General features: G+C 35.5%; 1 protein-coding gene across 2 annotated transcripts in view; it reads left to right on the top strand.

Annotated features, from left to right (window-relative positions):
• The window catches only part of DPH6 (diphthamine biosynthesis 6), a 213984-nt gene that overhangs the window by 65764 nt on the left and 134387 nt on the right, over positions 1 to 13833 (top strand). For both annotated transcript variants that reach the window (XM_082318710.1, XM_082318709.1), the window contains exon 7: positions 7291 to 7385. In XM_082318710.1, the coding sequence (XP_082174836.1) occupies positions 7291 to 7385 (95 nt within the window). The remainder of the gene's footprint in view (positions 1 to 7290; positions 7386 to 13833) is intronic.

The following is a 13833-nucleotide window of genomic DNA, read 5'->3' as shown; positions in this document are numbered from 1 at the left end:
GAATATAAGCCTCTGATATGCACTTTCAATATGAAAAACATTCTTTCTGGAGGTAGTTCACAAACAGTGCCAGTGTCTTTAAAACAAACTAAAAGCAAGAAACCTCGAATATTAAGGGAACACTAACTCGTATGTCAATATGATAAAGCTAAATAATTGCATGCAAGTTAGAGACTTTCACAGCAAGGAACGGTAGTGGCAAAATCATAGGTGATACAAAACTTCCCCACAGATACCTCCATCCGAAGGTTTCCTACCATATTTTACACAGTCAGACTGCATACAGTAGGGCCTTTCAAAAATGGAATAAGAGGTTTATTCCAGAGGATGTACTTAATTCTGTACAAAGCGTTATGTAGTCCTAAAAGTAGGAAAATACTTGTAGGCAGAGCTAATAGATTTATTTAAAGAAAAATTAACTAGGGAAAAAAGAAAAAAGGCGAGATTTTGTACACAAGTCTTCCTTCAGTTTGAGGTAGAAGCATCAAACATAAAGCTAAGTACAGTTTAAGAATAATAGCTCTGAAAGTGTGCTTACATATATTGTCTGTGACAAAGCCAATTTACCACAGTTCCTTGTCCTCAAGCCTGTTAAAAACCCACAATTATTTGCATGTTTGGCTATTAAGAGAGCCTTGCTGTAACTTTTATCGGTGTAAGCTGTCTAAATTTGCACAAAACTATCTCCTAAAAATACTTTTGGTTGTTAATCTGGGTAGTTACTGTTCAGCCTGGCTTCATAAGGAGTTTTTCTGGAACAATTAAGGGCATGGCAAACTTGCAGAAGAGAAAGAAAAAGTAAGCAAAATTTGTTAGGAACTTTAAAAATCTCTTTTGCTGCTGAAGGATAGAGAAGTTAAATAGGAGTTATATCTTGAGTTTAACTTCATTTTGTTAGTCATCTACATGGCTGGAGAGAAGACGATAGATAATTGATACTTGGCAAAGCTGAAGAGGAAGAACGAACGTCCATACCATTCAAATAGTCTTGAAGAGATTGTTGTTGGCCTGTTCTTAGCTTGAATTTTGTTGCTTCTGCTTCAGAGCTGGAGAATCTGCCCAGAATCCTACCCCACCACCACCTCCATGTAAACTAGTTGATGTAAAAATCCCCTTCATTATCTCTTTTTGTAAGTCTTCCTTCACTTATATTTTTAGATAATCTCAACTGCAGCAATGATTCAAGAATACCAGGGAGTGGGAAGGAGACGTGTTTTCTCCTGCTCCAGAAAAAAGAAGGAAGGGAAGTAGGGAAATAAATATCTTCTTAAATATTTGTAGTACAGGTAAAAAAACAGTGGTGGAGATATACAGTAGGAGTACAGAAAAATAAGCATACATTGACTATATATAAAATATTTGTTCATATTGTGTCATTAGCGGATGTTTTATTTCATGGGGTGATAATAAAGGTAGACTTAAAATAGTAAATAGTTGCTTAATCTAGGAATATCAGTAAGATCCAAGAACAGTTAGAAGAGGGAGTAGATTTATCCTGTCTGAAAAGTATAGATTGGATTTCTACGGGAAAAGGAAGGAAGAGGGAATGGAGTCACCACTTCAAGCATCAGTGAGCTTTTGGATTAGGTAATGTAATCTAATGGAACACTGAGCTAACTTTGAATTGGAAGCTGTACTAACATGGCTGTTTGGCTCAGCTAGTAAGCCACTGAGAATCAGAGTCCGCAAGTTTCAGTTCAGTTCACCACTTGTGAACATGGTTAGACTGCTTCCAGGAGTTTGACTGCTAAGTTGGCATTGCACTGCATGAACATGCCAGACCGAAGTTTTCCTTGCACTCTACGTTTGTGCCATAGGTCTGCTCTGACACTGGCATGCTGTATAGTGCAAGAGGAACATTATTGTGGAAAAGCGGTTTTACTGACATGTGAAGTTACGTTCTGCATGTACTGTAGAAATGGCTACTGATTGATAAATTCCCAGAAAGGTTGTTTGGAAGATCTGTGGAGTCAGGAGTAAATAATACATAGTTTAAGAGTGTGATAAATATTTAAGTGCCTCTCCCCCAGTTTGTTGCCGCAAATCACTTAAGCAATGTTTCTGTTTGTCAGAGCTGTTTCTTTAGAATCTTAGTAAGTCACAGCTAAGGAAGGATAAAACTCTGTAATCATGAAACAATGAACAATTTACTGTACAATAGATTTAACAGAAGCATCAACTTTACTGTAATATCAATTCCATATTGGTCAGTCATATTTAGATGAATAGATATTTATGTGGGACTAGTTAAATAAGCCAAAAGGGGAAAGTACAACCCCTGCGTTTGCAGAAAGCTTCTGTCATCAAAATTCAGGTTGCAGCTTCAGTGGGGCTGTGGATGGGTAGCTATTCACCTCGGTTGAATCAGTTGTCTTGACTTCCTTTAAAACGGTAGCAGCCAGTATTGCAATCTTAGCTATGTTAACAGGGTATAATTAAAATAAGGCTTAAGAAGTATTCTTCTCATTTGATTTCATCATCGTTCATTTTAAAAAGAAAACAATAAACTAAGAAATCCAAAAGTACCTGGCATTTGGGGGAATTAAATGTATTCTTCCTGATGTTTGATGGCTCAAGTGAAATGATTCTTACTTACTTGGTTTCACTGAAATTCTTACTGTCATGGTCTAATACTTCTTGAAACTCACGTTTGCAGGTTTTATCTTTTATTGATACAACAATAAACAGAGCAATGGCTGCATAGCTTAAGGTGTAGAACTAGTAGGGCATTCTGACCCTACTTGGAACGGGTTGTCAGGCCACTGTAGGGGAGGCTGCACAACCGATTATTTGTTCATGTATCTGTTTCTTGTGCATATGCATGCTGTGAAAGTTGAAGTCAGTACAAATAAATTGTTTTTACTGGATACTTATTTCGCTTTAAGGCCTCGTAAAACCAAATCATTAACTATAAACTGAAGAGAAATGCTTAGGTTTATGATGTGAAAAATACTCTTTTGCAAACCAATGAAGTCTTCAGCATCAGAAGTTCTGGTAGACAGAATGTGAGAGCAAGGACTTCACAGTTTTCAGTAAGGAGGAGAGATAAAATTTAATATTCAGACCATACCAAAGCAAACACGATAATAAATTAATTTTTAACATTGCACATCCCCCAAACTACCACAGCTTTATATACTTTTGTATCTTTGATTTGTGTTGTATTATCTAACCAGTAATTTCAAATTTCACAACGAATTCCTTGGAATTTGTTGTTCTTGTTGTTTTTTGCTGATTTATGCTTTTTTTGCTATTCTTGTGGGATTCTCTTTTGGGTTGTCTGTTGGCATCTAATGTTACTTTACATAGTTATTTATTCAGCTAGGTGCAGGTTTTCTCATTACAGCATTTTCCCTGGTGTGGTGTGCAAGTTTGTGAGAATTTCTGCAGTTCTGTTTAAAATGAATTAAATAGTGTTCTATGTGTTCTTCAGTTTTGTTGAAAACCAGTTTATATCTTCATAAGTTCAGTGAAATGCCAATGTTGAATATAAGAGGGTCGTTGATATTGAACGACAACATGTATGACATGTTGAGTCTTATGGGATTGGTAGGGAATATCCTGCTTTACATTTTAGCATGTATTCACAAAGTTCAATTTCTCTGATACTACAGATCAGGAATTAGGACTTTACTTACTTACTTCTTTTATACTATAAGTTTACTGTAAGGAACAGGCAGTGAAATCCAAATCAACTTGTATTACTGTAACGTGCCTATTATAATTTGTCTTTTGGACATACAAGAAATACGCATGAAGTAATCATTGTGTTTTTAGCAAAAATCTCGTGTTGAAGCATTATAAGAGGCATGCCAATGTTAACTGAAAAAAAAAAAAACAAACCAGCAAACAAACAAACCCACAACCCACCCCTGATTTCATCCACTGAATTATTTAACTTTGGAAAAATATATTGTCACCTAAATTTTCAGTCTTCTGATTTACTTTAGTTTATGTGTACAATAGAAATGATAATAATTACTGACATAAAGGTGAGGTGTTTTTGCTGCTGTAGCAGCAGAAAAGTGGAGGAGTATTGAGTAGGAAAACCTTTGATATAATTTTCAAATTTTTTTCTGACTTTACATACAGAAGGTTGAACTTATGAGTACGATGATGATCTGCAACCCATGCTTTTATCAGGGGTGAATTTTACTGGCTCAGGACATTGGCATTGTGGCAAAGAAAGTTCTTGAATTATTGCTTTTTTCTAAATGATAGGTCTTTGATTAATTATTGATGAATGGTTCCTACATAATTGCTAAATTATTAAATTGCTCTCATGTCCCACTGTTTCCTATATACCAGGAGCCCTAGCTTTTTACACTAAAGAATTTGTTGGCATCTCGCCAAATCTTGGGGGCTGCTCACACTCTCCTTAGAATTTATTAATAGAATGGTAAATGCATAATATGGTTATACTTGTCTGTACTTTTATCTCTGCTAATAGACAATAAGAAAATGTTTAGTCATTTGTATGCTTACCCCAGAAGTTGATGAGTGTTTCTTGATGTAAAGAGCATTTCTGTAGTTGTAGAGAATTTACTAAGTGTTATCATTTCTGTCTGGAAACAAAGTCTTAACTTGAAATAGGAAGCACTCAAATTCATATCTTTGATTATTAAACCTAAATGAGAAAGTCAGCTTTAATCCTTATGTTTCATTCCCAAGGTAGGAAGAGACTGTTCTTCGGGTAATATTTGGACTGATCATTTATGTACCTTGTGTCTCATTGTGTATTTAAGATTAATTTTGTGTAGTCTAGAAGGTGTTTTCATCATGTATTTCTTTTGGATTTTGAATTGAACTTACCTTTCTAGTTAAGTGCAATTTGTAAATTTAATAAATTTAATAAATTTAATAAATTTACTTTAATAAATTTAATAAAATAATTGGTCTTCAAAAAATGTTAATATTCTAAATGACTAAAAGGCAAAGTTCTGATGTCATTGATGACATTTTAAAAATATTGCTTTGTTAAATGAACATTAAGAATCTGTTCTATGAGCTGCTGAATATCCTCAGTTCCTGTTGACATTAGTGGGAACTGAAAATCCTTTAGCACCTTGTATAATTGGTGTCAAGAATGATCTTGAAGCCAGTGACATTGAAAATGAGGATTTCCCACAACAAAGATAGGAAATAGTCTCACATCTTTTGAGTATTCAATATTAATTGCCAATAATTATTCTAGGCACTGATGTTTACAAGCAGAGCTAATGATTTTGAAAGTGACTTGTAAACAGTCACTGCTTGTATTCACTGTGGAAAGGTTGCAGTTAGAAAGATCTTTTCTGGTTTTCTCTCTTTCATTTTTTTAATAGTTTTGTTTTGGGTTTTTTGCAGTAGAAGCTACAACAAGAGGAAGAATAAAAGGTTTTGACTAACTGTTTTGTAGGTTGTCCATTCTTGTTGCATCAACATTAATTATTCTTGATGTATTTGTCCTATAGAAACCTTGTTGCCATTGTTGACAGATGGAGTTCTCTTTTATGTCAGGAGTGTAATTTTTTAATGAGCACTTGATTAAAGGTTTTCTTCTGCTTCTTTTCTTTAAAAGAAAATGTGAAAGGAAAAATGAAAAATACCTCTCATAACAAGACATTGAAAAAAGATTTAATATATGTTTCAAAAGAGATTTAGATTTTACACCAGCAGACAACTAAATGGTCACATAGAGCATTACCAAGGTATTGTTTTCTCAGAGCATTTATACTTTTCTCCAGAATAAAGGCTGGAGAGGATTCAGACCTTTTGTTTACCAGACTGAATTTTAAATTTAAAATGTGGTCTTCAATTTTATGAAAACATTCAAGTTCCATGTGTTTCATTTTCTTTTTTCACACCTAATTTTGAATTTTTTTTTTAGCTAAGATGATGGCTGAAGTTGTAAACACTCTTTGAAGTTTTAAAATAAAAAACTTTGAAAGGGAACTGTAAAGTGACACAAACTGTACATTCAGCTTCAACAATAAAAATACAGTGTCATTTGAATATATCATAGACTTGCTACACAAATATTCTGGTAACCATATAAAAAATTGAACCTACAATGTATAAATAACCCAGTCTCATGCTTGCCTAAAAATAGACAGATTTGGAATTCTTTTCTAGCCCCCAGACAGACTTTTTCTAACCATCCCCTACATGTTGTGGAGAACTGCATTGCTACTTTGACTGCAGAAGCATCATGGGTGGGCATCTGTTCCTCTAAGGTAAAGCATAAGGGGGTTAAATAAATATTCCCAATAACAACATTGGTGTTTGCAATGGAATTAAGGACTGCAGTTCAGCTTCTTGTGAACTACTTGCAGCAGAATGTTAATGCTTGCTTAATGTGAAAAAACCTGGACAGGACTTGGCTTGAAGCAGCTAGTGCTGGGACACTTTAGAAGGTGATATAATCTGCTGATGAGGAGATTAATTTCTCCTGCAGAAAAAGGGAGGGTGTCCCCATGCTCAGGCATGGTACAGGTGCTTGATTGCTACCTATCAGTACAGTACATTAATACAGAATTACAGTGAACTATTCAGCAGTTGTGTGCTCCTTACTCCAGCAAAAGAACTTTGGTTCCTGCGCTACAGCTGCTTATTTATAAAGCAGGGAATAATTATGATAGTCATGTCTCTTATTTTGAATGTTTTGGCTTATGTAGTTATGTGTTTTAGTGTGATATCCAGAGCTTCAGGAGTATTCATGAATGTATATATTGGTTTAGAAAGCATATTTGGTACAATTTATAAAAGAAACAACATGTTGCTACCTCTTCAGATCTTGCTTTAGCTTTTTGATTTTGACTTAGAAAACTCTCGTTGGTTCTATTTGTCAGAATTTTTTGAAAGAATGGATATCTATAAAATACAGAATGCAGTTGTTGAATCTGTTGCCAAAAATTGTGTTCATTGTATACTTCTATGTGAAGTGCTACTTCTTGTGTTGATTTACAGTCCAAGTTTCTCACAGAAATGAACTATCTATGCTAAAGAAAGATGGACAAATAAGGGAGTCTGAACAAGCTTTCATGGCCACCGAGGAAGATGGACTAGGAATTCATTAGTTTATCTGAATGTTACAGTGCCAGTTCTACTTAAAATATAACACGTCAGTAATTTTTAGATCATTGTAATACGCATACGAAGAAATCAAGAACCCTCTGTATGATATTTTGGTTTTTTCAGCCTTGTAATGGGTAGTCTTTTAGAAAGTACACACTGAAATTTTCAGCAAAATATATTTAATAGACTGCTTTAATGTAATACTTATGTATTTTGATTTCCCTTTTGTGTTAGCTTTCTGAGAAATATGGAGTCCATGTTTGCGGAGAAGGTGGAGAATATGAAACATTCACTCTGGACTGCCCTCTATTTAAGAAGAAAATAGTTGTGTAAGGAACAGTTTCTTCCATTTCCTTATATTAAAGCAGTGGGAGCGTATTCACATTGAGCTTGAGGCAACTTTTGTTGGCAGAGGTAAAACATGTCCTCTAAGTTCACAAACACTCACTTTGTTTAACACTGGCAAAGTCCTCTGAAAACCTAAATCAATACCTGACAAGACGAGGCCTTCATAGAGGGCTATAAACTTTTTAGACATTTGCACTTTCGTTTACTTACTGATTATGGCCTGCAGTAAAACTGGTACCTACACACTGACACTTTTATCCTTTCATGAAGTGCGAATTGCCTGTAATATTTATCTTTCATTACAGCTACATTTGATAAACTGCCACATCAGTAGCCTGTGGGTTCCATTAACTGTGTGTATGTGTGTGTGTGTGTGTGTTTTAAGTTTAGCAGCTTAGAATAATGATAAACATTTTTCTTCAATTATTAGAGGATATTTTAAATGCAAACTTTGCATGAATCCATCTCATTTACACTGAGTAGTTTATTCCTTTGACATAAATTGCTAAAATCTCTGTAGTGGTATATGGAAAATATTTGTGTCTTGATGCGAGTTTCTTATTAGTCTGTTAAATACCTAAGCGTGCTTGTTTCGAGTGAGATGTTTTGGCTGCTGTTCCTTTTCTTAGCCAACTAAACAGACTAATAATCATGCATTGGCGATACTCAGTCATCTTAGGGAAGGTCAAGATTATGGAGCATATAGACATGATTAAGGCTTTCATGGTGAAGGTCTATTTGTTTCATTTTTCTCTAAGACTGGGATCTGTCCGTATAAGGAACAGAGAACCAAGAGCTGTTAACTCTGTTTCATTGCATGGCATTTGGGAGAAGAAGAGCAATAGACAAACTGGTAAAAGGGATGGCAGCTACTCTGGCAGATGTCTGCTGAACTATGGGTTGACTGTAAGTTATGTCCTCTGGAGAGAACTAAAAAACTAGATAAATTGAGTCTGGAGATACCTCCATGCGGGAAAGCTATGGAATTCTTCAGTAAGAAGAAGAAGAAGAAGAAAGTAACAATGTAGAATCTTTAAATTGGCTTTAAGTTCATGGATGGAATTATGAATGTATGGACCAGGAAGTGAGACTCTTAGAGAAAATTCTCTGAGGGGAGCCAGGTGCTAGGTAGAAGCTGTAGATTGTGAGCCAACCTGCTGACTAGTAGGAGTTGGAAAGTTAAGCAGGAAGTTAGAATAAAATGTGTATGATGCTCGGGTACATCTTATCACAAATAAACTTGGGGACAAAGGACAAAACTCCCCAATATGCCCTTAGATAGAATCAGTTCAGTCTCTTCTAGCAAAAAGGAAAATATTGTGAAATCATTGCTAGAGCATGATTCATTTTTGTATTTAAATCTGATACGATTTCTATTAAACTGACAAATTCTTATCAATTCCAGTAGGTGTCAGAGGCAGAATTTTGTGAAACTTTGTTATTTAGAATAATACTACCCGTTACCAGACAAATGTGGCCTATTCAGTGTTTATATTGCAACACTTGCAACAAAAAGTACACTTCAGAAGAAGGATAGCTAGATTTTAACTAAGATGTTAAATATGCTTATATCAGTTTTTGCACGTAAACGTGTTTGGCTGATTATTTACATTATTTATTTTGAGGCTTCTTATGTTACAGATTAAATCTGGGAGTTCATTGGAATTGGATGCATAATTTCGCAGTGCTCCTTTTCAAAGCTCTCTTTGCGCAGATACAACAGATTGGAGAAAACTGTGTCAAATCTCATGAGAAATTCTTGGTTGGTGTAGTGTGGAGAGATTTTTTTTTTTTTCTTTATTTTATTTTTTTTGCATAGAATTTGAGGAACACTTTTAGGAAAGTACATTATGCCCTTGGTTTGGGATCAACCAAATACCAGTTTAAGTAGGAATATCTTATAATATATTCTAAATGTATTTCTGGCTATAAGTGGCTTAATGACCATTCAAGCAACTAGGAAAAGCTAAAGCAGAGGTGGTCTGGCTGAGTTGTCTTTATTTCTGTTGGCGACACTCCAAATAATAATAAAAGTTAACAATAAATGCACAAAAATGCAGGAAAAGACAAATATATAAATCAGTGGGTATTTAATAATAAATATATGGCACAGCAGACTGTTAAACAGTTACTCAACGAGTTCTAAATATACATTCCTGTAGTGGAAACTGAATAGCTACACTGGCATTGTGTGTCTCTGGCTTGATTAGCCCTGCTTAGCTCTTACATTATTCATGTCGTAAAGACATGCCTTTTGAGGGCCCATTCATGTGAAATCTATTACTTTATGAACTTCAAAAGAAAAATATTTTGTAGGTTTTTTGTCATTAAATAAGTTAAAAGTTTATTTATTTTTGTGCTTTTCATTCTTGCTTTTCATGTACACTGTATCTAAACAGACTTTGTAATCATGTTGTTAACTATGCTAGTATAGTTTCCAAATATTTAGATAGCCATGGTTCTGGTATACATCCTGATAGAAATTTTGATGCTTAAATGGAGTTGTAAGAAATACAATTTAGAGCTTAAAACATGTCAGGATTTTCAAGGTCTCTAAATTCCCGAACTCCTCCAAGACGTCTTCCTAGAGAAAGTTTCCGAGAACGACACTGAAGATTACCTTTGCCTCCAAAACAGGTGTGATGGATTAACCTTGGCTGGCTGCCAGGTGCCCACCAAGCTGCTCTCACTCCCCCTCCTCAGCAAGACAGGGGGAGAAAGTGATGAAAAAGCTTGTAGGTCAAGATAAGAACAGGCTGGTGGCTTACCAATTACTGTCATGGGCAAACCAGACTCAACTTGGGGAAAATTAATTTGTTGCCAATTAAAAAAAAAATAGAGTGGAATAGTGAGAAATAAAGACAAAACTAAGAACACCTTTTCTCCCCACCCCGTTCTTCCCAGGCTTAACTTCACTCCTTTGTTCCTGACTCTTCTACATCCTCCCTACTGAGCAGTGCAAGGGGATGGGGAATGGGGGTTGCAGTCAGTTCATAACCCTGCATCTCTGCTGCTCCCTTCTCTTCACATTTTTCCCCTGCTCCAGCTTGGGTCTGTTTCATGGGCTACAGTCCTTCACGAACTGCTCCAGCGCAGGCCCTTTCCATGGGGTACAGTCTTTCAGGAACAGACTGCTCCAGCGCAGTCCCCCATGGGCCACAGTTCTTTCAGAAAACCTGCTCCTGCATGGGCTCCTCTCCACTGGCCGCAGTTCCTGCCAGGAGCCTGCTCCAGGATGGGGTCCTCCACAGGCTGCAGTGTGTATATCTGCTTTGATGTGGTCCTCCATGGGCTGCAGGGGAACAACCTGCTTCACCGTGGCCTTTTCCACAGGCTGCATAGAATCTCTGCTCTGGCACTTGGAGCACCTCCTCCCATTTCTTCACCCACCTTGGTGTCTGCAGGGCTGTTTTTCTCACTGCTGTCACAGCTGCTGCACAGCATTTTTACCCTTTTAAAATATGTTATGACAGAGGCTCCACCAGTGTTGCTGATGGGCTCAGCAGCCCCTGGTCTCTTCTCATAGAGGCCACCCCTGCAGACCACCCCCTGCTACCAAAACCTTGCCACGTAAACCCAATACAACAGGAGAAAATCTAATATGCCTGTAATTTGTAACACTGCTTTCGGGTACTGTTTTCACTGGTTGATGTTTTTGTCACATGAAACTTGTTACAAAATGTTTCTACAGTATATCCTTTGAAAAAGAAGGAAATCTGCTAGTTCAGGAAAAGAAAAATATAGCCTTGATGTGTTACTTATTATGGAGAAGTGGGAGTCTCTTTACTGTAAGACTGTATGATGATTTTTGCTTTTGAATATTAAATTGATTCTTGCCATTCTTCTCAATCTTCATTAAGAAATATGCCTCACAAAGGAAGCATGGCAGATTGAGTGAAATATTTGAGAATAAACAAGATCTAGCAGTGAAAGCAAGATCTTACAATCAAAATATTCAACCAAGAGGCAGATGGGCTTTTATCTGGTTTTGCCAGGTAGACTATTGTAATCCAGTTGTCAGCTTTCTTATGCTCAGTATTTGAGAGGTACCAAGCATTTCCTGTCCTTCTTACACTGGTATTTAAAGTGCAATTGATTGACACCTCTTCAAATCATAAAGATATATTTCTCAGTTATGTGAATACCATCTAATATCTATTCTTATGATAAAGGCCCCTCTGTATTTATGGAACACAGAATAGTTTGATTTTTTTTTTTTCCAGGTAAATTGGCGTATTTGAAATACTTGGGAAGTATAATTTTGCATTTATATACCTTACCATTAGCTCTGTGTTTAAGTTTGTAATTCTAGGTTTGGAGTTAAAAGCAAATATGTAAACATGAAAAAATAATCATGTCCTGGGAGCACTGATTGTACTCTCAGACTTGCTCTAACTTGTCATATTTGTCCTGTCAAACTGTTACAGAGTGTTTTAAAATGATTCGATATTTCCTAGATCTTCAGGGAGACTTGAGAGATCAGATGATTATGATTTCAAAAAATAGATAATTAGGACAGGTTTTCAACTATTCTTCGTTGTTTTCCAAAGTCTTCTGAAAATGTTCCTCAAAATTCCTGTGTTTCCATCATAATCAAACATGAATCACGTTATGTCGTCGTGTTCCTACTCAAAATTCAGATTTTCAGCATGAAATGGCTTTTATATTATTATAGGGGTCTCTCAAATCACTGTTCGTCATTTTAATCTCTTCTTTTCATGTGGTTTGGGTGTTTGTTTTTTCTTTACTATTTCCTAAGCTGGACATGACAGGTAAGTTCAGGACTTCATGGTTTTTTTAATGGATGATTCATCATTGGACGCAAACAAAACTGTTCTGCTTTTCACCTATTCGTTACATTTACTATTGAACAAGACTATAAATTTTATCAGTTAGAAAAATATGTATGTCTGGAGAGGCTGACAGAAAAAAATAGTTGAGAAAAAATATTTTCTTTTGATATGTATTGTAATACTATTTTCAGCACCACATAATCTACCTATTGTGACCCATCAGCTGAGAAATATTGGCATATTAAACTAGGTTTCTATTATGGTCCCATCAAATACCCACGTGTTAGCTGTATGTCATAGGAATGTACTTCTTACCAAGAAGAAATATTTATGATCTCTTAATATTTGCAGTAGTTCTTCAGCAACAAATAAGTACTCAAAAATTCTAGAGTTATTGAACAGTTAACATAGGCATCAGTGCTTAGCATCTGTTCTACTGTGCTAGTGAATTGGAACATGCAGGGATACAAGTAGGACTGCTTCTTTTACTTTGGAGTTAAATATATTTTTTAATGTTACTAGGTATTCTTTAAATTCAACAGGCATATACATTTAATGATCCTAAATTTTTGTTTCTCCTTTCTGATATAATCTTTTCTGTTAATTTAGTTTTAAGTAGTTAATGCCTCACTGAAAAGTACCAGACTTCCCCATATAGGACTTGAACAACAAGCAAGAAATGTTTATTGAGAATATCCTCAGACACTGAGGATACCCAGGTAACAGGTACTACTGGAGTCTTGGTGTCTGGTTTTTATTATTTCTAATTATGTATTCCTGTTACTAAAGATTTCCAGTTATTTTCTACCTATTTCTGTTAGAATTAGAAGACACCAAGGTCATCTGAAAAGAATTATTTTAATCTTAAGGGACTATCTTTAAGATATCTTAAAGGAAAAAGTGGTATTTTAATCGTAAAGAATCTTGATAATAACTCTCAAGAATGAAGCTGAAGGCTTAATAATCAAAATACTTCAAAAGGTTACTAAAAGGGAAGTGGAGCTTCTTATGTTAAAGGTGTTTATCGTTATTGTGCAATGTAGTGATGATGATGATCTTAGGAGTTTTGTTATTTTAAATCCCAAAACACATTTTATAGAACAGATATTTCCATTAATTTTACACTTATCACTAAGTCAGTGGAATCTGGCCAAGACTTCAGCTGTTTCCAGTTTGCATGGTTTTTATGTGGCATTACTAGAAATCTATCATCTGTCTCATTGCATTGAATACTGTGAAGGTATCAAGGGCACTGTGGTTTCAAGAAAATGATGTGTCTCCTTAGCCTTACTGATAACAATTTTCAGATTTTCTTGTACCGTGTCTGAGTTTCTCTTATGTTTTCTTTGAGTTTCTCACCTTCTGATGTTTGTTTCCTAGAGCTACCTTTTTCTTAAGTAGTAAAACTATGCAGATGGATATAACAGATACTGCCTCTTGTGAATCAAAGTGTGACAGATTGTGTCTGTAAAAATGAAAACTAAAATTAACTAATTTGAATCAGCACACAGGAAGTTTATCATTGTTACCAACACATTTGGCATTAAAAAGTTGTGTCTAGTAGTCTTCAATATCAGATGCAAGATGGTCGAATCAGTCAGTTTCTCAGTGTGAAATATTGTGTGTTGTTAATACT

This window comes from Platalea leucorodia, assembly GCF_965183815.1.
Source record: "Platalea leucorodia genome assembly, chromosome: 7".
Lineage (NCBI taxonomy): Eukaryota > Metazoa > Chordata > Aves > Pelecaniformes > Threskiornithidae > Platalea > Platalea leucorodia.
The sequence above is the reverse complement of the archived record's forward strand: the minus strand, read 5'-3'. Positions and strand labels throughout refer to the sequence as shown.